Source organism: Saccoglossus kowalevskii, chromosome 8 (assembly GCF_978046115.1).
Source record: "Saccoglossus kowalevskii chromosome 8, keSacKowa6.1, whole genome shotgun sequence".
NCBI lineage: Eukaryota > Metazoa > Hemichordata > Enteropneusta > Harrimaniidae > Saccoglossus > Saccoglossus kowalevskii.
Window position 1 is genome coordinate 7,102,308 of NC_140648.1, and position 24,704 is coordinate 7,127,011.

Sequence of the window (24,704 nt, forward strand, 5' to 3'; positions counted from 1 at the left end):
TTCTTCAAATTCACTGACTTTTAAAATTTATAGAATTGTCAAATATTCAAAATTTTCACAAAATTCTGAATCTGATCAGAAACATGTTGATATGCAGATCTCATTCCAAAGACTAAAAGTTTTGATTTATATGCTTGTTTCATTATGTTATGCAATGCTCCTTGAATGTTAATTTGTAAAACAAATGTCATGTGTGTTCTTTCATTGCCTTCAATATCAAGAGATGCCGGTCGCAGTACGATACCTGATAAGTCAACTTGACAAAGGAGATCATTCTAAAAGCAAAAAAGAATCAAAGAATTAAAGCTTAGATAGAACTCCTGTTTGCTGAGAGTATTGGAGACTCATTAAAATTAATTCAAAATTTAAGATTAGCCTTAGAAACAAGAAGATTGGCAACTAATATTTGTCTGGTACTCAAGATGCACAACATGAAAACAATGTGATCCACATTTAATATAGAAATTTATAATACTTGCTGAAATACATTTGATTTTATGTCTGGTTTTCAGTCTGATTTATTCCAGAGCACCTCTGTGACAAATTCAATTTAAATCTGATTTTCAATATGTATATTTTTCAACATGAAAATAATTATGTTGACCCAATTATTATATTATGCAAATTAACCAATTATTATGCACACATTTAGGTATGTGCATTGTTCCAGCGTGCACATGTACCAAGTTTCATTATAATGAGATGATAAAATTGGTGCTAAAAAGTAAATTATTATGCAAATTAGATAATTTATAAGGATGTATACTAACCCAAAACTAACTAGATCATCACATTGACTATTTATGCTAATTAGATTATTAATATGCAACTCTAAAGCTATTCAGGTCTGTATATATAAGTTGGAAATCAACAAATTGTTACGCAAATTCGGTAATTAATATGCATGGGATTTTTACTCAAAAATAATCAGGTCTGTGCATAGTCCAAGATGACCCATATACCAAGTTTCATTGAAATGTAATGATTAGTACTTGAGATATCAATGGGAAAGCCGAAAATTGACTAGTCATAATGCAAATTAGGTAATTAATATGAAAATATTAATAACCTACAACCAGTCAGGTCAGTACATTGTCCTATGACACCTATGTATCAAGTTTCATTGAAATGTAATGATTAGCACTTGAGATATCAGTGGAAAAGCCAAAAATTTACTAATCATTATGCAAATATGGTAATTAATATGCATGGATTTTCACCCAAAACTAATCAAATCTGTGCATTAGTCCACAACATCTATGTACCAAGTTTCATCAAAATCCAATGGATGATTCTTTAGATATCAGTCAACAGTCATGAAACAGCTAAAATTAGCTAATTATCATGCAAATTAGATAATTAATATGCACAAATTTTAACCAAAATATGCACATTAGTACAGAGCATCTATCCATGCATCAAGTTTCATCAAAAACTAAAATATGGTTCTTGAGATATCAGTGGAACAGACGAACACACACACAAACAGACATACTAACAGCAGACTCCCATTGTGTGCTTTGTGCACATGAATCAAAAACGGGGGATATATATATATATAACTAATTGTTTCAGTATCTTATTGACAAATGAAAGATTAGGATTTCTTTTATAGATAAATTTAATAATTTACCACTGTTCCTTTTTTTTTCGCAAGATTTTTCTTGGTTGCTATCTTAGATGTACATTAAAGCAATTTTGAAAGTTATATGTCATAACAATCCATGATGCATATGGTTTTATTGCTTTCTTGCAAATTAACTCTACAAAGTCTACTCTACTCTGAAGAACTCTACAAACCAGTGTTTGTAAAGTTCTAAGCTTAATTTGCAAGAAAGCAACAAAACCATATGCATTATGTCAGATGAAATCAAAATCATTTTTTTTCGAAATAACCTAATAATACTAATTCCATAGAAGAAGTTCAAACCTCAATGTCTATTCAATTAACACATGAACAGTGAGTCTTAGAATTATTGGACAGTTAAGTAGCAAGATCATGGCTTGCAACTTTGCAAAACACTGTTTTTTTCCCAATACTGTTCTATTGACATGCTCACAATGTAGATCATTCCATTATATTACAATGCACACTTTTTTAGAATACATGAGCAAGTTTATATTTCTCTAACTTCAAAGAAAGCATGATAATATTTTTCTTTGAATGAATATAGTAATGCACTGCAGTGACCAGTTCACTGCCGACTACTGATCCCGCAATTCAGATCAGTCCATATTTTTCTGAATCTTAAGCACATCACAGCACACTGTAATTTATGGTTTTAATATTAATCAAAATATTAATCCACATAGGAAATAAAGAATAGTTATTTAGTATGTTGATCAGGTTGACCACCCACCTGTTAGCAATATAATAAACGTAAACAGCTCACCTTTGGAATCTTGGCTTTCTCATGTTTGACAGATATCATCATCAAACCAGCCGCTTCATTGCCAAGAACAGTGGCTGTGAACTCACTAGGAAGCCATGCCTTGAGCACACAGCAGTGCCTGGCTGCAGTATGTGGCAGAGGAATATTACACCGACACTGGACAATGCTTTCCAAAGGGTAATGACACAACTCATCTAGTATAGTCCCATTACGAAATGGAAAATCAAACTAACAAAATAAAAAAAATATATAATCAGATAAAATTAACATTTGCAACTCCTATCTATCTGCATTGCCTTGGAATTGAGGCATTAACAGGAACAAATTTTCACTATTAAACATCACTTTGACTTCCAGGAAGTCTTGAGATTATTCTGCATTACAATTATAATGGTCTGTATTGTGAAAATTTCATACTAAATATCCCAATGTCATGATTTTCTGCCAAAATGTTGGGAATAATTTATTATTATATTATATACCTTTCCATTTAATTGTTGGTTTGAATTACATTTGCGAATGCTTTTGAATCTTGTAATTCACACATACAGTGGAAGATGTCACAATAAGTCCTCAGTAAAGCTGTAGAAATAATTTCAGAGTGCATTGACCCCAGTGACCTCAATTTGGCACCCAGTGCATGCATGAATACAACTTGGCCCAGTGACTGTTTCTAGCACTGCAGGTACAACATTTAGTAATTCTGCGTGACTCACAAAGTCTGTCAACAGCCCTGTTTTGATATTTTATCAAGTATTAATAGTCACTATTTTTTAGTAGTCATGTTTCTTACATTTCCTCCAGGCTCTGTGGACCTCTGTAGAAACTCGTAAACAATGTCTGATGAAGCATCTACAATTCCATCAACCTGAAAAATTAAACATAGTTGAACTCTGGTGACCTTGCTTTTTGTTATATAATATTATTCCCTTTATCATAGTTTGTTTCAATATGAATATGCATTGTCATAATTAATTTTGAATACAAACAAGTTTATGGGTTGAAACACCAGTGGGAAAGCAGTTTACCAAATGTCCTTGATAGATGTAAATATCTTACAAAAACATTGGTGCCTAATTTGTTTATTTATTTTAAGGGACATAATTTCCAACTTTATTCAAAGTAATTCAGATTTCTTATTATAAAAAAAGTGCTGCATTTAGAGGTGAATAGATTCATAAATCATGCAAGATACCAGAAAATCTTAGCTGGCTTTTGCCCAAGTATTTCGTACAGATGTCTGTCAAAAATTAATGATTCACTGAGACAAATATGAACTTCATTGTGCGATTACTGTATTAATTGAAAAGTAAAAAAAAACGCCTTCTATCCTGTTGCAAGCTTTTTCTTTGTAATGCAAATCAACTTAAATAGTTAGTTGGTGTCAAGTGAGAGAGAAGTCAACGGTACTTTTGCCTCCTGAGAATCCACATCTTCTAACATTGCAATCTTTGTTTTTTTAAAGTGTGTTTTTAAAATATTATTATAAAAGCTCTATTATTCTGTTCTAATAGCTGAAACAAATTCCTGTGAATTTTCATTTGTCGAATGAACTGTTTGTCAAATACAGAATGCCTATTTTTGAGTACAATTTTCTTTTTAAAATGTGGATGCAACGTTTTGCTTTTTATGTATTTTTTAATGTTTTGTTTTTGATTTGATAACTTTAGACTAAACAGATTTTCTATTAGCTTCAGATCTTGATCAAAGTTTGGCAACCAAATTCATAGGAGTACATATCTTGTTTTCTGTAAAGATTTTAGGTTTGCAAATGTGTATCAGACTGTGCAAAAACTCTCTCCATGAGTTGGTTTTGAAACCCAGTCTAGTATTCCCATGGGATTTGGAAGATACATTACCAAGGATATTATTACAAGATAAATGATTTGCTTCATTGAACATAGACAACAATGCATATTCCCACCGAGATCAGTGACCTTTGAATGTGTATCACCAGTGATCAGTCAAGTAGAAACAGTCAAAATATTTTATCAGATTTTCTAAATTTTTGCATGATATGTTGTTCATACTCAGGGAAGACTTTATACTGATGAATAAGATGACCAGGTTTGATAAAGTTTGGAATAGAATTAGTAAAGTTATTGTGCACACAATAACAATTATTAACGACAATGACAACAACGACAACGACGGACAGAAATTTTTCCCTTAATATACCCTTCCCTTCCATCTTTGATGTTAGGGGCAAGGTAATAAAACCTAAGGCTTACGATGCATCATAGAAGGACACATCGCCATCAGAAAAAATTCACATCATACCTTACACAATAACTGAATGCGTGAACGCATGTATATTTTTTGTTTTACTGTCAGACATTTTTGTATATGTACCCTTCTAATACTCATTCTATGATACTGAAATGATCCCTTGATTTACTGTAAAAGGATTAATTATTCACTGGGTTTTCGCTGACTGGAAAATGTGCTAAATTAAAACCCAGTGAATATATAAAATTTAGCATAGAACACATTATCTAAATGATAAAACCGTGAATTTAAGACCCACTGTATATGCCTGAAATGCTAAATCAGTGAAATTTAAACCCAGTGAAAAATAGTCATTTTACAGTACTTCACACATTTCAACTGATTACATTCAAGTCCTGTGTACCGGTATGCAGACATTTGTTAATGAATCTTAGAAATGATGTTGTCTGAAAATAACATTTCATTGTTTACAGTCCATCTTACTTTAACTACTGCACACTTGTCTATTTCAAACTGCATTCTTGCAACCACAATGCCGTCTTTTATATCCACCTTTTTCCAGTTTGTGTTGCTTTGGGTAGCTATGCCAACCAATTCTTCCCATCGCTGCAATAGTTGTTCACATAAAAGTGGACAAAAGGAGAACAAGTTGAATACGTTTATTTCTACATTGATCCTCGCCAACAAAATCAAAGAGATACTGTATATTTTCACTTAAAATAAATCATGATGTAATAAACCACTGCAAGGACATAAATGATGTAAATGTTCATATTAACAATTTTGCTTGTCTGTGTCGACGTTAATAAAATAAAAAATATTGTGAATATACTATGTCTACACATCAACCAGAGTGTTACAGTGACAGTGGATGACACAGCAAGAACAATTTATTACCTTTTTCCTCCACTGTGGATTAAGATACATGTTACTTTCCACACCAATATCATTAGGTGATGTCACACTCGGCTACAATAATAAATAAACTCGGCAATTTAAAAGTCATTTTCTAGTAATTTATTTTTTCTATTTTTTTCTGAAGAAATAAATAAAAATCCAGGAAAAATACCCTTTTTTCTATATTTTATATTCGACTCATCGAAAATCAGTGGAAATAAACTTTCTACAAAACAGCCGTTTCAACAAAAATAATTCCATCTAAAATAAACTATTTGATTTTATGCTATAAATAAAATAATTTTTTAATAACAAACTAGAATATAAATCAAAGAAAGCTTAGAAAGAACTCCCATGTGCTGAGAGTATTGGAGACACATTAAATATAATTCGAAATTACTTAGCTGAAAACTAATTATGCAAATCAGAAAATTAATATGACCAGATTTGAGTGTAAAACTAATGAGGTCTGCGCAATGTAACAGAAAATCTATGTCTCCAAGTTTAATTGAAATGTGATTAGAACCAAAAAATTATGAATTATTATGCTTATTAGGGAATTAATATGAACAGATTTTTACCCCAAACTAATTAGGTTTGTACATTGTCCTAGAGCATCTTTGTACTAAGTTTCATTGAAATGGAATAATTAGCACCGTGAAAACTCCAAAATTTCGACCCCTCTAAAAATTTGACCGCCTATTTATTTGCCGGGTTTCGGTGTTTTATTTACCTCCAAATTTTCGACTCCACTAAAAATTGCCGACTCATTCTTATTCGAAAATTGCGACCAGTTTTAGTTTTCCCCCAAACGAAAAAAAAACCGATGTGAGCGTTCAAACGGGACCTTCCTCAAAGGCATGAATCCGGGTTTCTGATTGACTGAGAGATTTTTATTTTATTGGTAACGAAAATATATTCTAAATAAACGAAGTTTCAAATAAAAACGAACACAAAAATCTCGGCATGCTGCGTTTCTGAATTGTTGATTATTACTGTACTCAGTAGTGATTATAATAATGTACACAAAATAAATTTGTTGAATGGTTATGAAATACAAATAAAAGTCAACTTAGTTTCATCGTAAGCGAATGATTCCGGTCTCGTATAAACGTTTGATGCTGTAGGATATCCGCCATGTTCTCTTAGGTCAAATAGGTCAAATCGCTAATTAACCAATCAAAAAGCTGGATGATGCGAAAACGGCATGATTTTTTTTAAATAAAAAAATTAGTTGTTTTTAAAAAATAAACTGGTCATCTGAAGAATAATTTAACATTGTTCACAGTGATAACAGCTCATTCTCGAAAGGAAGCTTACCCGCTCACGCTAGTCACGATAAAAATCATACACGTGTACTCTTGAATAGACAGACGTCAATGACTACGGTAAAACTTAGACTCTATTTTAGCCGGCAGGATTGATTGAAATGTCCGAAAAATGACGCCAAAATACACCTTAAAAGTCCCATTTTATTTTCTTAAATCCCATTATATTTTTTAATCCAAGGGCGAATTTACGGCAGAATTTGGTCCCTCAAATCACCGGTACGGTGCTCAAATAAGGGACACGTGAGCTTTGATTCTAACCGGATACATTGCACTGGGTCGGGGAGATCGTTTGCTAAACTTCCATGTATCTTTTGTCCAATGGGTACCTGTACTTCGAACATTCGCAAGTTTTCCTAGGTAGTGCGAGACAGCTTTGTCTTTTGACCTATTAGTTTTGTGCTGACCTCTTCTCCGCGTCTTGATGTTTTGTTTTGCTTGTCATAATACTCACTGATTGATGACTTTGTTTAGATTTTGAGTTACAACTCGGCCACGACCTTTGCTTTTACCGTGAAACATGAGGAAGTTTACGTCAATTGACGGACATTGCATTTTTTAAAAACTAATGAAGCACACTGTCTATCATCCCCATTTTTTTTTGCTGATTTCTATTCTGAAAAATTCGACCGTCCGAAAATGCACCTTAATTTTGACTCTAAAAACATGTCACATTTCTAACACAAATTATTTAAAACCAGTCGAAATTTTGGAGTTTTTACGGTACTTTAGATATCAGTGTGAAAGATTAAAATTGGTTAATTATGCAAATTAGGTAATTAATATGTACAGATTTTAACCCACAATTATTCAGGTCTGTCTATTGTCCTACAGCATCCATGTACATTCATTGATATGTGATGTATAGTACCTGAGATATCAGTGTGAAAGTTGGTTAATTATGCAAATTAGGTGATTAATATGCACAAATATTTACCGGAAACTAATTGGGTCTGCATAATTCTAGATTCATTGAAATATGATGATTAGTACTTTAGATATCAGTAGAAAAGCTGAAAATTAATTATGCAAATTAGGTAATTAATATGCACAATTATTTACCCTAAAACTAATCAGGTCTCTGCATAGTCCTAAAGGATCTATGTACCAAGTTTCATTGAAATGCGATGATTAGTACTTGAGATACCTGTGGAAAAGCTGAAAATTAACTAATTATGCAAATTAGGTGATTAATATGCACAAATATTTATCGAAAACAATCAATCTCTGCATAGTCCTTGAGTATGTAAGTACCAAGTTTCATTGAAATGTAATGCTAACTACTTATATCAAATGCTGAAAATTAATTAATTATGCAAATTAGGTAATTAATATGTACTGATATTACCATAAAAACTATCAGGTCTGTGCAGTGTCGTATGACATCTATGTACCAAGTTTCATTGAAATGTGATGATTAGTACTTGAGATATCAGTGGAAAAACCGAAAATTGACTAATCATTATGCAAATTAGGTAATTAGTATCCACGGATTATTACCAAAAACTAATCAAAACCTAGCATTAGTTCAGAGCATCTATGTACCAAGTTTCATCAAAATCCAATGAGTGGTTGTTTAGATATCAGTGGAACAGTCATGGAACCACTAAAAAATAGCTAATTATCATGCAAATTAGGTAATTAATATGCACGGATTTTTACCAAAAATTAATCAAATCTGCGCATATGTTCAGAGCATCTATGTACCAAGTTTCATCAAAATCCAATGAGTGGTTCTTTAGATATCAGTGGAACAGTCATAGAACAGCTAAAAATTAGCTAATTATCATGCAAATTAGGTAATTAACGAGCATGGATTTTTACCAAAACCTAATCAAATCTGCGCATTGGCCCAGAGCATCTATGCACCAAGTTTCATCAAAAACTGATGTATGGTTCTTGAGATAGCAGTGGAACAGTCGGACACACATACACACATACACACACACACACATACATACACACATACACACATACACACATACACACATACACACATACAGACACACTAACTGCAAAGACTCCCATTTTGTGCTTCGCACATGGGAGTCAAAAACAATATAAAAATGTTTTAGGGGTTCACAAATATTGCATCACTAGGTGAATTGGGTCATTATCCAATATAATTAGAAATAGTCAGTAAGGTATTCCCATACTGGGCAAAATACAACATGCTAAAGTTCCAATATTAATTAACCAGGATAGCCCCAAAAAACCAAACTGAACTACATAAAAACTACATTTATTAAATAGTGGTCAGAAATACTCCAATGTAACTTGCTCTGGAAGGGTAACGTATGACACCAACAAACATTAAAAATTTAATTAGAGCTAAATTGTAAGACATTTATTTTATTTAATGGAAGAAAAATTTGAACACAATGAACAGAATGATATCAACAAACTCAAAACAAGTTATCTAAAATTAATCGCAAACTATAAAATTCAGAGAGAAATTACTAAAATAAAAATTTCAAGCCACAATTTACCAATCAAACACAGACACTACAAGCATATCCTTCATGATGAGATGATCTGCAAATTGTGTGATAAAAATAAAATTGACAATGAAAACCATTACATAATGAAATGCTCAAATGCAAAGATTTCAGCATAAAGACAACATTTCTTTTACAAAATTACATTTTTAGAGTTGGTAAACTTAGCCAAGAATGCAAATTTATAAAATTATTAAATGTTTCAGACATTCCCCTTAAAATGTTGTTGATAGCTGTATTTAGAGACTTTGATATGTGCTATGTAATTAAAACTATTATAATGGTTGCCATAGAAACAATTAAACCTTGATACCTGTCTTGCCTTCATTTTATATCTAACAGTTTTCCTCCTTTTGGCTGTCTTGGATGGAGGAGCGCCACTTATGGTGGAATTTAAAACTTCCATCCATTCTAACTTCTCCTTCTCATTCTCTGGTAGAAAAAAGACAGAATAGTTAATTTGAACTTTGAGAGCGTTGTCACATATTGTATAGCTTGTAGAACTTTATGTATCATGTCAACTATGGTAATTTATATATCTTCTGAAAGCTTGGATGATGAATAGAACAGACATACATGTTTTGTTGTAATAGTAATCCAATTAAATACATACAGCATAACTGACAAAGACTAGGCTATAGCATCGAAACAACAGATGCATTTATTGATTAGCTGATGCAGGTACTTTAAATAGTGCAGGAATTTCATAAGGATTTTCTGAAGAAGCCAAATATGGAAATGAAAATCTGACATTACAATTAAAATTAATTGACTTGGACATTCAGTGGGTTATACACTCATTGACTTGGGCATTCAGTGGATTATACACTCATTGACTTGGACATTCAGTGGATTATACACTCATTGACTTGGGCATTCAGTGGATTATACACTCATTGACTTGGACATTCAGTGGATTATACACTCATTGACTTGGACACTCAGTGAGTTATACACTCATTGACTTGGACATTCAGTGAGTTATACACTCATTGACTTGGACATTCAGTGGATTATACACTCATTGACTTGGACATTCAGTGAGTTATACACTCATTGACTTGGACATTCAGTGAGTTATACACTCATTGACTTGGACATTCAGTGAGTTATACACTCATTGACTTGGACATTCAGTGGATTATACACTCATTGACTTGGACATTCAGTGGATTATACACTCATTGACTTGGACATTCAGTGAGTTATACACTCATTGACTTGGACATTCAGTGGATTATACACTCATTGACTTGGACATTCAGTGAGTTATACACTCATTGACTTGGACATTCAGTGGAGTATACACTCATTGACTTGGACATTCAGTGGATTATACACCCATTGACTTAGGCGAGGGTTCTTCGAACCCGCCTATTCACATAGTTCATACCCACCATAGACTCCAGTCAGTCAAAATGACTATTTTGAACTGTAGGCATTAATCAGCGATTCTGCCGGTGACGGAGAGATAGAATCCAGGTCAGGGGAAGCCCCATGACCTCAAGATTCTTTTACCCCTTACGTCACGAACCCACGTGACCGAGTGTGACAAAATTGTCACTATTTTGGATGTTATTTGTTATTGTCTAGTTATTTGTGTTTGTAGGTTATAGTATTGTAAAGTAACTTTTTTGAATAAACTCATCATATAATAAACTTAATAGTGCTAAGTCTGTTGCTTAGTAACTAGTGTACAGGTGTACATGAATCAGGTCATAGTTTGATTTGCAGTGTGCTGGTATGCGAGTGTGTATTGGAAGTTAGTGGTATGCACTTACAGGTGGGTGTATGGAAGTTTACTAGAGTAGGCTGGAGTGATGAATAGAACTGCTTTTGTGATGCAAAGTAGGTCAGTGTGCTTGGTAATTCTGCAGTGTGATGTGGTTAGTTGTCCATCAGTTGTCCAGGAGTGAGCATCTCCTGCAATTCTACTCGTGGTGGCTCGTAATTTTACTATCAACTGGCAAGGTGTTCAGGCTTTGAGTTGGTGGGAGTCAGTGGTGACTTTGCTGTATTCGGTCAGCCAAGTATATACAGTAGAGGTCTGCCAAATTGGTTTTGCAGCTTGGGGATATTCCTGAGACTTGGAGATTCCACCCTTTGGTGAGGGAGATGGACAAGACGCCCGCACATAGAAACTGTAAGTTGAGTTTTCAGTTTAATCATTTCCTAGTAGTTCATTCAACTGTGCCGGGTACAGTAGCCCGATTAAATACATCCATATTACGTTTCTTTATTTGTGTTTAAAACGGCGAGTATTATGGAATGTACTTGTCCCTTTTCCAGATGACCTGTGAGTGGTGAGCCGTCGTGACGCATGGATCATGGAGCGCAGTCTGAGTGGAAGGCTGTGAAGTGGAATTCTAGATTGTGTGGAGTGAAGCAAGTGTCGAGCAAGTGAACGTTTGAACTTACCGGACATTAGGACAGTCTGAACTTGTTGTGTGACGTGTTCATGAGGTCTAACCGGTTGTATTACCAACTTGTAATGCTAGTTCTTAATTTACTGCTTGTATTTATAATGTGTATGCTTCACGCATTGTTGTAATTTTGATGAGCGTGTAGTCTAGTTTGTCTTATAATTGTATGCCGTTTTACGGATTGTGACATGTATTAATATAACTAGTAATATTTCCCTTAGCATCACCCCATTGTGTATAGAACTCACTACCAGCTTAATAAAGCGTATTAATTCTGAACCGCACACTGGTGTGATTTCTGCTTGTTATTTTATTGCATGTGCTGCCTGCTAGAAAAAATCTGACACCGAGGCCACATGGCAACGCCATAGGCAGCCGTCCATCACTCTGGTTCCTTTCTCTTCGCCTCGAGGACTTAGACCAACGCGACGGAAAGAGTGGGGAGGTTGGGGGGGACCCGGAGTCTATGGTGGGTATGAACTATGTGAATAGGCGGGTTCGAAGAACCCTTGCCTAAATTCACTACGTTCAATTACCCACCATAGACTCCGGTCAGTCAAAATGACTATTTTGAACTGTAGGCAGAGTCAGACACCGATAGGTGGCGGGTTTTTCCGAGCAAACAGAAAAAAAAGGAGAATGATGAAAGATTTTCCCCCAGTCCGGGATGAAAAACAAACCCAAAAACCTAAGTTAAGACCCAAGAAGGGAGGTGTCTTACCTTGCCTGTGCTGTCCCAGAAGCAAGAAGCCAATGCTGCTGTGGTGACAGGGTTCGGTGTGCCCGAGAAAGCTAGACCCAAGCCGAACTCGGGGGTGATAAGCTTGAAGTAGGACCGAAACAGTTCGCATGAGGGCGTAGGTCGACAGAAGCGAAACCTGGGAGCTTCCAGGAAGTGCTAGTGGAACAGACAATCTGCTTGCAAAAATGCAGAGACTGACTTATCGCCTATGCGCAGAGGCCCCTGCAGTCGTTCGGGCTGGGTCAGCAAACAAGGCCTGACCCGCTACGACAGGGCCTAACCTGAAGAGACCCTGCTCAATAGATTGGGTGTCTCCTAGGTAGTAGTTGATGAAGACGTTCTGCGTTCTCCAGAAGCCTGCCCTCAGAATGTGTTTGAGGGGGCACCTGACGCTAGCGCTAGTGAGTTAGCAATCGCACAGACCTCATGTTCTTGTACTTGGTGTCTCTGCAAGGTCTGTGTTGAGGATACAAACTGTAGTGTATTATAGACCTCCAGTACAGTCGCAGTAATCCACCTGGGGATGGAAGTCGGGGAAACCGGCTTATCCCGCTTGTCAGGGCCGTAACACAAAAACATGTGTTTGGGTCCCAGTCTAGAAAACCTGGTACGGTTCTCGTAGCAACTCAGCGCTCGGACCGGGCAGAGAAGCAACTCCTCCTGATCTTCCAGACTGACAATATTTGCCAGCCGGGGGATGACGATCGGTTGAGGATCGTGTCCTGGGATTTGGTTCTTGGCGAGAACCCGATTCGTGTCTTAGTACAACTTGATCGCCCATAAAAGCGGCACAACCGTCCGCAAAGGATAGTGCGTGCCTAGCTTTGACCGGCGCCTACCTGAGGCGAGGGCCAGTAGGAAGACTATTTTCCACATCAAAAAATTGAGTGGTGCTGATTGGAGAGGCTCAAAAGGCAGTCTGCTTAGAGCGGACAACACAGCCGACAAGTCCCAGTTGGGCAGTTCCCTTGCATGGGGTCTCAGCGTCTGGAAAGCAGTAAATAGTCTCCTAATAGTAGGACAATCGGTTAGTCTTGTTCCTGTACGTTTGAATGGTGGGGCACAAGGCCGACCTGTAGCCAACGATCGCTGCGTAGGACAAACCCACTTCGTCAAACAGGTGGACGAAGGAGCCTGCTACCTGGCCAATAGAGGGATGGTATCGATCAATCTCCCTTCCGCTACACTAACCAGTGTATGCTCGCAGCCTAGAAATGTAGGCTGCATTGGTGGAATCCCAGTTCGCCCTGGCCAGGACGTTGGCAGCCCGCTCAGATAAAGCTTTCGTATGGGCGGGTCTAATGAGAGCCTCTATGCGGGTAAGTGATACCCGCTGGGCTCGTGGTAGTGCGTCGTCTGGTTGGGACGGCATGTCCGGTAAGTCCGGAAGCACTGCTGGTGTTTCGACTATCGTTTCCGACAGAAGTGGAAACTAGGCCCTGTTCAGCCAATTGGGTGCGACCAATAATAATATGCAGGTGTGCACCTGTCGAAGTCTTCTCCGGTGCCCGGTGTTCTAGCAGGAAGGGAGGAAAAGCGTACACAACTAAGTGGATCCGCGGGGTAGCAAAGCGACCCTGGCCCAGGCTCCTGGAGTCAGCAGGAGTGTTACGTACGTCGGGAGCTTGGTGTTCCGGGGTGCGGCAAACGGTCTAACCTTGGACCGTCCACAGCCGAAACAGCCTGGAGGCTACCCACTGGGGTATCAGCCACTCCGTGTTCTGGAGACAGTCGCCCTGAAAGGGCGTCGCCAGACTGTTCCTCACCCCTGGAAGGTGGTGTGCGGTTAGCTCCCCATTATATTCCAGGCACCAAAGAAGGATTTTGCTCCGCTAGGACTGACAACGATGAGGAAACCGTCCCCCCTCCTTCTTAAAGGAGACCACCGCTGCGTTGTCTGTGCGGAGCAGGACTCTGTGGTCTCGAACTACGGGTAGAAAGCGTGGTAGTGCTAAGTACACTGCTCACAGTTCGAGCCCGTTGATATGGTGGTCCCAAAACTATGCGGGAGCCATATCCTTGGGCTTGTTCGTCCAATAGATGCGCTCCCCAACCCTGGGGGGAGGCATTTGTTACCAGAGTCATACCTGCGGCGAGCGGGTCCAAGGGGGCCCCTCTGCCCGAGGTTGGTCAGTAACGACCACCAGAGCAGGGCTTCCTTCACTTGGTCCGAGATCGAAACCCGCCTATCTAGTTCCCATAGAAGAGCTCGGCGTTATAACAAGTGTGCGTAGTGCGGCCTGGGGAACGACCCTTCGAACCGAGGTCATCATTCCGATGATCCGCATTAGTTCACGGAGGGACACCGAGGGAACGCTGACTAGGCATTCGGCTAGGCTGCTTTAGCGCTAAGCAATATGCTTGAAATAGCTAAGCCAAGCTTACCTCTGTGTCAAAACTCCATGCCCAGGGACACCAACTGCGCGTTGGCTCGAGGTGGGACTTGTCGATTTACTAACGAGCCCAACTGGTGAAGTAAATCCTATATTAGCCTGATGCGTTTGGCTATTACCCCTTGCCCGGGTTGTTGGTAACCAGTAGTCTGGGTACGGATTGAGGTGTACCGACATCTGGTGAAGCAGCAGCACTACCTGTTTCATCCCTCTGGTGAACACGTAGGGCGCTGTGCCTAACCCGAACGGAGGGGGGGCACCGAAGTTCGAATACTTGGCCCAGCTGGGCGATTCGAAGGAGATGGCAACTCGCTAGGTGCATCGGTACGTGCAGGTCGGCCCCGCTTAAATCTAGCGGGGCTAGCCAGTCAAAACGGTGGATGGAGAGAAGAACCCTGAATGGTGTCTCCATGTGGAATCGATCGAGGGGCACGTACTGATTCAGTCTGTCTAGGTCCAAAACTGGACGCCTGCCACTTGTAGATTTGGTACTACGAACACATTTGGGTAGAAGCCTGGACTTAGTTCCGGCTGATGTACCCTGTGTATGGCGTCTTTCCCCAGCAAACTGCTACTTCCTGTCTGATTGCTTCCGCCTTGCGGGAGTCCCCTGGCAGTGCCCAACAGGGGCGACACTGACGGGGGGAAGTGGAGATTTCAGCGGTATGCCATAAACGGATGTCACCACCTGGGAAGGTCCAGGGGTCGGTCACCCGCCATCTCCAAACCGGACTACACCGGCGCAATCTGTGTACGACAGGGATGTGTGGCCATGTGTTCGGCAGTTGCAAGGGGGGAGGGTGCTCCCTTCCCCCATGAGGCGAGTTCCCCAAGGCCTGAAGTAGTCACTAAGTTGTGACCTGGCCACTCACCGAACACGTGCCTGTCTCCCCCGGTTGCAGAGGTGAGCGTCAAACATGCTTCCCTTGCTGCCGGGTAGACATCCGCCCAGAGAGGGTGAGGAGCCACCACCTGGCTCTTACTTCCCTGGGGGCACGCCACTACCCTTCCCTCCCATGGAAGGGTATAAGCGCTTGCCTCCTGGCTGACTCTGGCTAGCGGGCTAGTGTTTTCTGTGCTTGGGGTGCCCTCCGCTTGCCCATGGCAGGACCAACTGGCTAGCGGATTCAATCTGAACCCTCTGATTCATTGTACTCCGAAGCTCCGAGACTGTACCCACCATTCCCTGAACAAAGAGGGTGGAGGGTGTCCAGTTTGCGTCACTGAGGTGGGGGACGTACCCCAGCTCAGCTTGTCGGCGAAAACACGTGCGTCTAAGGCCGCGTCTCGTAGCCCAGTAGTGGCCCTGGCCAAGCGAGCCAGGCAACACTAGGGGGTGTCGCACGTAGAGGTGCGGTGGCCCACCAGTAAAAATGTCGCCTGGTCTAGGAGGCAGGTGCGTTCTGCCTCCAAGGTCACCAGAGTGCTGGGCACGCATAATAATACGCTCAAGCAACTCTGCCCTCAGGGCTAGATGGGTCGTCCTCAATTGGCAAAGACACCCATGGAACGCAGCTATCCCCCTTTGCCCGGTTTGCCAAATTCGTGGTACCGGGGGTCTGGGGAAGGAGCCTTGGAATCCTGTTGGGGGCGTTTTGGTCTCATCCCACGCTATGGGGTCTGATCCCGAAACACACCGACTGGGTAGCGTTTGGTCCAGTGAGAAGTGTTGCCTAACGTTATCCCCACCCGGGGGCCTTAAGCATTACATCCTCTGCGGCTGACCAACGCCGCCCATCAACACCGTTTGCGTGCTCTGCGCCCCACTCCGCACTCAGACAGACAGGGGAGAGATGTGCCGACGGGGTTGCTTTGGATCCCGACGCCTGTGATCCCATAAGCGTTGAAGCAACCTTAGGTGGTCGCTTTAGGATCAAGGGTGGGGGTATATACATCGTATCACTGGGAACGATGATACTCCGCCTCACCCCAAAAGCGTGGCTCACCGAGTCATACAGATGAAAGACTCTGAGGGACCGCCCGGAGTACCGGCTGTATCCAACGCGAGCGAACGCGTCTCCTTTAACTTAAAATATGTGAGAGGGAGCGTGTTCGACTGTGCGTCTCATGACAGGGTCGGTTCCCTCTGGGGACGCCCGTGGGTCGGTAAGAAAGGAGTCAAAACCCACAGCGGGGACCGGACACAAGGATAAATTCGTTACCGTTGTACCGTTACCGCGTGACGAACCCTAGCTGGCTGAAAGTTGGGGGGGGGTCAACGCGTGCCCTGCCCTGAAAGCCCTGCCCCGAGATCGGAGACTTGGCTGCCAGCACCCTGTTGGCATTCGGTGCCCGTGAATCCAGAGAAGGACCGGTGTAATTAGCCTGGGTCTTGGCCCCCCCCAAAATAGTGGGAGAGCCGTGACTGGGAACGGGGGTTCCCCGGAAGAGACGTGTTTGAATGCAAACATGCTTTCGTGTCTCTTCCTGCTTGCCCACCGAGGGGACACTGTGGAGACAGCTCGCTCCGACTGCGTCTGATCTACCCGGCCTGCCAGGTACGCAATTGCCCCGACAGTCCTTCGACCAAAGCCCTCAACTCGGAGGCAAACTCGGCGCCGTGCGAGGAAAGGTCCACGAAGAGACCCGCAACAGGCCCCATAGGAGGAAAGCCTCCAGGGGCACAGCCTCGCTGCAGCCGGTAAAATCGGGTAAAAAACACCGCCTGAAAAAACAGACTGTGAGGATGCCCTCCGATCAGCGGGGGAGACCGAGAAAATATCGGTACCTTCGCCGTCGGGCCTCTTACTCGACGTCCCGGTACATGAAGTACCGGTAGCCGAGCGTGAGGACTTTCCATTCATGCAAAACACGCAACTCACTTTACCCGATTTGTTTACTGGACGCGCGACCTTGCTATGACGCGGTCAGTGTCAGCGATTTTGATGGCTCTGAAAGAAAATCTCAGGCCTCAGAACTCCAGTGAAAAAAACACGCTTTCATGCAAAAAAAAAAAAAAAACCCGGAACCTACACGTAGCCACAACAAAGCATCTCGGATGCGGGTTCTATGCTGGTAGATTCTGAATAAACCACTGTACGGTCGGTTCGAAAGACGAGGAGACCGGAAGAAAAAGGCAGCGAGCCTTGGAGCTGTCATTACATCGATATATTGCTAAATACATTAAAAATAAAAGACGACATGCATGAGGGAGATGAATTACAGTTGTAAAAGGTGCCGCCATGAAATCAACATGTGACTACGTAGTGGCGCCGGATTTTGATTTCTTTGCTGTGAAAAATACTACACACAAAGGGGAAAACGACACAAGGGTAAAAAAAGACAAGGAAAACTTATCCTACCAGCTACCATGTCGGATGCCGAGCAGCGGCAACAACCCAAGCTATAAATCCGGACAGGAAAAAAAGCAGGCGATCCAGCAGAGCTCGCTAGATTTCATCTCCACTCGAGGCGGAGAGAAATTAAGAGTAATGGACGGCTGCCTATGGCGTTGCCATGTGGCCTCGGTCACGTGGGTTCGTGACGTAAGGGGTAAAAGAATCTTGAGGTCATGGGGCTTCCCCTGACCTGGATTCTATCTCTCCGTCACCGGCAGAATCGCTGATTAATGCCTACAGTTCAAAATAGTCATTTTGACTGACCGGAGTCTATGGTGGGTATGAACTATGTGAATTTGGACATTCAGTGGATTATACACTCATTGACTTGGACATTCAGTGAGTTATACACTCATTGACTTGGACATTCAGTGAATTATACACTCATTGACTTGGACATTCAGTGGATTATACACTCATTGACTTGGACACTCAGTGAGTTTCACACTCATTGACTTGGACATTCAGTGGATTATACACTCATTGACTTGGACATTCAGTGAGTTATACACTCATTGACTTGGACATTCAGTGAGTTATACACTCATTGACTTGGACATTCAGTGAATTATACACTCATTGACTTGGACATTCATTGGATTATACACTCATTGACTTGGACACTCAGTGAGTTTTACACTCATTGACTTGGACATTCAGTGGATTATACACTCATTGACTTGGACATTCAGTGAGTTATACACTCATTGACTTGAACATTCAGTGAGTTATACACTCATTGACTTGGACATTCAGTGGGTTGTACATACATTGACTTGGGCATTCAGTGGGTTATACACTCATTGACTTGGACATTCAGTGAGTTATACACTCATTGACTTGGGCATTCAGTGGGTTATACACTCATTGACTTTGACATTCAGTTGGTTACACACTCATTGACTTGGACATTCAGTGGGTTATACACTCATTGACTTGGACATTCAGTGAGTTATACACTCATTGACTTGGACATTCAGTGGATTATACACTCATTGACTTGGGCATTCATTGGGTTACACACTCATTGACTTGGACATTCAGTGGGTTATGCACTCATTGACTTGGACATTCAGTGGATTATACACTCATTGACTTGGACATTCAGTGAGTCATACACTTATTGATTTGTGTATTCAGTGAGTTATACACTCATTTAATTGGACATTCAGTAAGTTATGCACTCATTGACTGGGGCATTCAGCGAGTTACACACTCATTTACTGGGGCATTCAGTGAATTATACACTCATTGACTTGGACATTCAGTGGGTTGTACATACATTGACTTGGGCATTCAGTGAGTCATACACTCATTGACTTGGACATTCAGTGAGTTATACACTCATTGACTTGGACATTCAGTGGAGTATACACTCATTGACTTGGACATTCAGTGGGTTGTACATACATTGACTTGGGCATTCAGTGAGTCATACACCCATTGACTTGAGCATTCAGTGGATTATACACTCATTGACTTGGACATTCAGTTGGTTACACACTCATTGACTTGGACATTCAGTGGGTTGTACATACATTGACTTGGGCATTCAGTGGGTTATAAACTCATTGACTTGGACATTCAGTGGAGTATACACTCATTGACTTGGACATTCAGTGGGTTGTACATACATTGACTTGGGCATTCAGTGAGTCATACACTCATTGACTTGAGCATTCAGTGGATTATACACTCATTGACTTGGACATTCAGTTGGTTACACACTCATTGACTTGGACATTCAGTGGGTTGTACATACATTGACTTGGGCATTCAGTGGGTTATAAACTCATTGACTTGGACATTCAGTGAGTTATACACTCATTGACTTGGGCATTCAGTGGGTTATACACTCATTGACTTGGACATTCAGTTGGTTACACACTCATTGACTTGGACATTCAGTTGGTTACACACTCATTGACTTGGGCATTCAGTGATCAGTTATACATTCATTGACTCAGGCATTCAGTGAATTTACACACATTGACTTAGGCATTCAGTGGACTATATACACTATAACACTCACCACAGCTGATATAATATGTTCTGGTTGTCCCGTCCTCAACTAGAGGACCCAATGAAAAACAAAACTTTTTCTTTTTCTCGCCATCATACAAATACTTTGTTATATCTGAAAAAATTAATATTTAAATTTGTTCAACAACAGCATATATGTCACAATTACAAGATCTTAATTACTAAAAATAGAACTGAATGGTATAATCATAACACATTGTTAAACTCAAGGGAATGTTTCTATTATTTGATTTGCAACTCAGGGGAAAGCTTTAAGTGACACTCCTGTGCATGCAGGAATGTCTGATAATAGAATTATCATTAACTTACATGCGTTAGTCAGTTCTATGCTGCCTTTTAATATGCATTCTTTGTCAGTAAGATGTTGCTTCTTCCTAAGTATACAAAATTAAAATGTTTCATTAGCATTATATTACCATGGCACTGCATTGTTCTGCTTTAATTTTGAAAAACATGATGTTTTGAAACAATGCATTTCACTGTAGATTGTTGATGTCTATGTGATTAAATAATAGAATCACTAGCCTTGGCAGTTGAATCAAACTATAATTAAAATTTGTAATGGATAGATGATTGCAGTGGTATTCATATTGGGTGACATGCATGGGTTATGGCTCGGTGGAGCTGTCTGCTAGTCAGCAATATTAGATTAGATCATGTGCATTTGTCTGTTATAATGTTTGATGTACGTGTGAATTTCAAACTTTATTGATTCAGGCAATCTTTAAAACAAAATGGCAACCAATCGGCCATTATGTATGTATGAAGTTTGAACTTAATTGGATCGAGCATGCTGGATATAGACGAACAGACAGACAGACAGACAAACAAACTGACAGAGGTCAATTAATCCATAAGTCCCTGTTTTCGGACTAAATCCAAATAAGGACTAAAAAACCTACTCATTTTCATAATACGAGAGGTTAATCACATCACGTTGTTGTGTCAGAAGAAACCATCGTTTTTTCCAATTGTATCTGCCTAGTGTCTTCTGTCCACTCTCCTTGGTACACCAGCCTTCCTTGATGATAGTCACCTCATCTAAAATCATACAAAAATATTTCTGATCACATCAACATTTTTTTTTCGCATTTCAAAGTAAAGTACGCCCTCTATGATAATTGAGGTCACTGTAACAATTAGAAGTGTGCACACACATCAACAAATGTATTTATTGTGTGTTGGATTTAAAAGTGCATCTTTATGAAAAGAATACAACTTTGCCCATTGAGAACCTAGATTAAATAACAGATGGACTCCCCTTGATTTGAAGCCAGTAATGCAAAGGTTTATTTATTTATGAAAAAGAAAAGAAATGGACTTAAAATACAGTACATATTTGTCTTACAACAATAGAGAAATAATTAAAAAAAGAATTACAAAATTGAAATTGTCTAATTTAGAAAGGCATCACAGATGTGAGACCTGCTTGATGTCTTTAACCTCAGATCGGGGATTTAGAAAGTTTTACTTTGAGAACAGAGCATTCAAGTATATTTTAACCTCAGAGCGGGGATTTAGAAAGTTTTACTTTGAGAACAGAGCATTCAAGTATATTTTACATGACAACTCCAGAGGGTTATGGAACTACTGGTTAGTAGTTTGATGCTTGAACTAGGATTTAAGGAATTTCTTTATCCAAGTCTCACAGAGTCTGTTGCGAGCACAAAATCAGTGTCTGAATTTAAGAAGAGACTTGATAACTTCATGAGTTGAAAGCATAGGTCAAAATGGCTGGCTAGTTTTATTTATCACTATATCAGTATAATTATGCATAAAAACCAGAAAAGCATTATTCAGAAATTGTCATACCTGCTGCTTTGACATATTCAACACATTCCAAGTTCTATGATTTTACTTTATCGTGAAAGAATTTTGAGATTTCAAAAACAAAACAAATTTGAAAAGCTGTCAAGTTTTTATGATAGCTACATTTTGAATAGCCTTGTTAAATTTGTGAAAGATTGGACAGTGTATTGTCAAATACTAGCTACTCTATTATATAACTATTATAATAAACTAACAGCAGTTAAAGAGAATAATCTGATTAAGACCTGGCCATGGCTAAATAGCATTGAAGATATAGAAAGAAATATAAAGATAAACAAAAGTCAATTCACTAATCTGTCTGAAAGAAATATTAAAAATTTGATTGTAAAAAGTGACGAGATTCAATGGAAACAAAAAATGGCAGAGAAATCAAGTCTCGTTCATTATAGAAAATTTAAAACAAATTTAAAATATTGTGAGAAATATTTAAATTCTTTATCCAACTTCAAGGGCACCCAATTAAAATTCAAGGCAAGATCCTGCACTCTTGGTTTGGCATATGAGAAAAGGAAATGGGCAAACTTGGATAATAATGATTGTATCTGTCCATGTTGCAAAAACGAACCTGAAACACTGGAGCATTTCATATTACATTGTGAATGTTTCTCAGCACAGAGAAAAACTCTAATGGAAGGGATTGAAATGCTCTTATGTAACAAAAATGAAATAAATTTACATAAAGACTTCATAGCAAACAAGGCAGTATAATTCAGTCCTGTGTGACGAAATTGATACTTTTACAAAAAAATTCTTAGTTGATGCCATGGACAGTAGAAAGAGGTATACAGATAATATTTAATATTTTTCCAGTGTACTTCTTATATTTTAGTTTTCTTATTTTTTGTTGTTGTTGCTACTTTTAGATGTTTTTTTGTTGTTGTTATATTTTGTTATCTTAGTTCATGTAACTTAATTTCTTTTTGTCTATCAAAAGTTTTTTATCCATAAGTCTTTGAGTGAAATGTACTTTTTTATTTGGTGCAGCTCCTAGTTTACATAGTGAGCCCCTGTTACAAAAGGGAAGCAATAAATAAATAAATAAATAAATAAATAAATAAATAAATAATAAATAGTAGTGATCAAATTAAAAGGCGGTAGTCATCGCGCTACGCATGCGCGAGATATATGGGGTTCATATAAACAAAGATAGCGACTTTGACCGTTGAGCAGATCAACGAGTACTAACTGAGACGTTTCCAGGCTATAGGTACAGTGTATTTTACGTAATTGGAAGGTATCAAAGGAGTCACCCATCAAAGTCGCGCCCAGGTCAAACCTCATACTTGTGATTTCCATTTGAAGAGCGCATTGGATTATGGGAAAATCAATGTTTATCAACACAAATGTCGCACATCCGCAGCGTGACAACCACCGCGCTTTAAAGTGGATTTTTAGCCCTCAAGTTACTATATGTCCAACAGCAAAAAATCACAGACAAACTAGGCCACACAATAGTTAACTTCCCTATCAATGCATGGACCCACACAATAATATAGTCTGGTTACCTTCCTACTAGTATATTAATGGTAGATCCTTCCGTCCTCTCCATAATAGGAGATATATGGGCCTATAATTTACTTCCTGTTCCGGGTTGTTTTCAGAAAAATAATCTACGAGTATCAGATTCATATCTGAGTATCAAAGTTATACATGTACGATATAAACGTACCTGTAGACATTTCCTTGTCAGCCATCTTTAAGTCACCCCCGATTACGTCTCGTCCATGTTCTGATACCAGACACAACAAGGTTAACCACAGTCAATGTCACTTCTGCCAAACTTCCGGATCGTTTCTCACTATAATGATAATAATCGTCTGAATATTCTTCTACAACATTTCAAAAATGAAATGTTCAGATTTTCTGTACCTACTTGTGAATAACTTTAACCAGAAAAAAAAATATAGTTACATTTTGTGTAAACTGTTTGGTTTTCGAATTCTAGGTAGGAAATATTGCTTCCTACCAGACTACGAAGAACAACATTACTGTATAATCTGATCGTCAATCCATGTGAGCTCAAACACCCACAAGAAGAATGATAAACACACAAAAATGTCAGTGTTTCTACCTTAAGTACATCAGAAAAAGAGCGGGTTCAGAAAAATCTATGTAACATGTCACCGGGCCTACCAATAAGCAAAATCAGAAAATTAAACCAAACGTGACGTCCAGTGCGATCGACGTATTTGAAGTGAGCCCTCACAGGTCGAGTTGGCTAAAATGGACGAGTACGTTTATTGGTGGGAAAGCTAAACATTGGGTAATTATTAAGCACATTAAGTAAAAAATATGCACGGATTTTAACCAAAAACTAATCTGGTCTATGTAATGTCTCGGGGCATTTATGTACTAGGTGCAATTGACATCTGTTCAGTGGTTCTTGAGTTATCATTGGGAAAAACAGAAAACTGGCGATGCTGGGGTATCACCCAAGGTGATTACTATGCACGGATCACGACCAAAAACTAGCAAGGATTGTGTATTGTTAACTAATTAATAGTCACGGATTTTAACCAACAAATACATGCATAAAGACTCAAATTGTGTTTCGCAAAAAGTGAAGAAATTTGCCTAACGTTGGTGGCGC

The 24,704-nt window shown here is 39.4% G+C and overlaps 1 protein-coding gene across 2 annotated transcripts; it reads right to left on the minus strand.

Annotated features, from left to right (window-relative positions):
• On the minus strand, positions 1–24,299 carry LOC100373496 (uncharacterized). Of its 2 annotated transcripts, none has more exons than XM_085502881.1 (11): positions 24,186–24,299; positions 23,784–23,912; positions 21,187–21,325; positions 20,594–20,658; positions 20,274–20,378; positions 9,659–9,777; positions 5,520–5,591; positions 5,106–5,228; positions 3,187–3,261; positions 2,394–2,621; positions 1–275 (listed from the first exon to the last, which is right to left on the minus strand). In XM_085502881.1, the coding sequence occupies exons 2-11, from the start codon at positions 23,806–23,808 to the stop codon at positions 39–41; spliced, it is 1,188 nt and encodes a 395-aa protein (XP_085359007.1). In that variant the 5' UTR covers positions 23,809–23,912; positions 24,186–24,299; the 3' UTR covers positions 1–38. The 2 variants fall into 2 exon arrangements, with proteins under 2 accessions (XP_085359007.1, XP_002741549.1); XM_002741503.4 differs by having other exon boundaries at positions 23,784–23,997; positions 24,186–24,297.
• Positions 24,300–24,704: the final 405 nt, after the last annotated feature.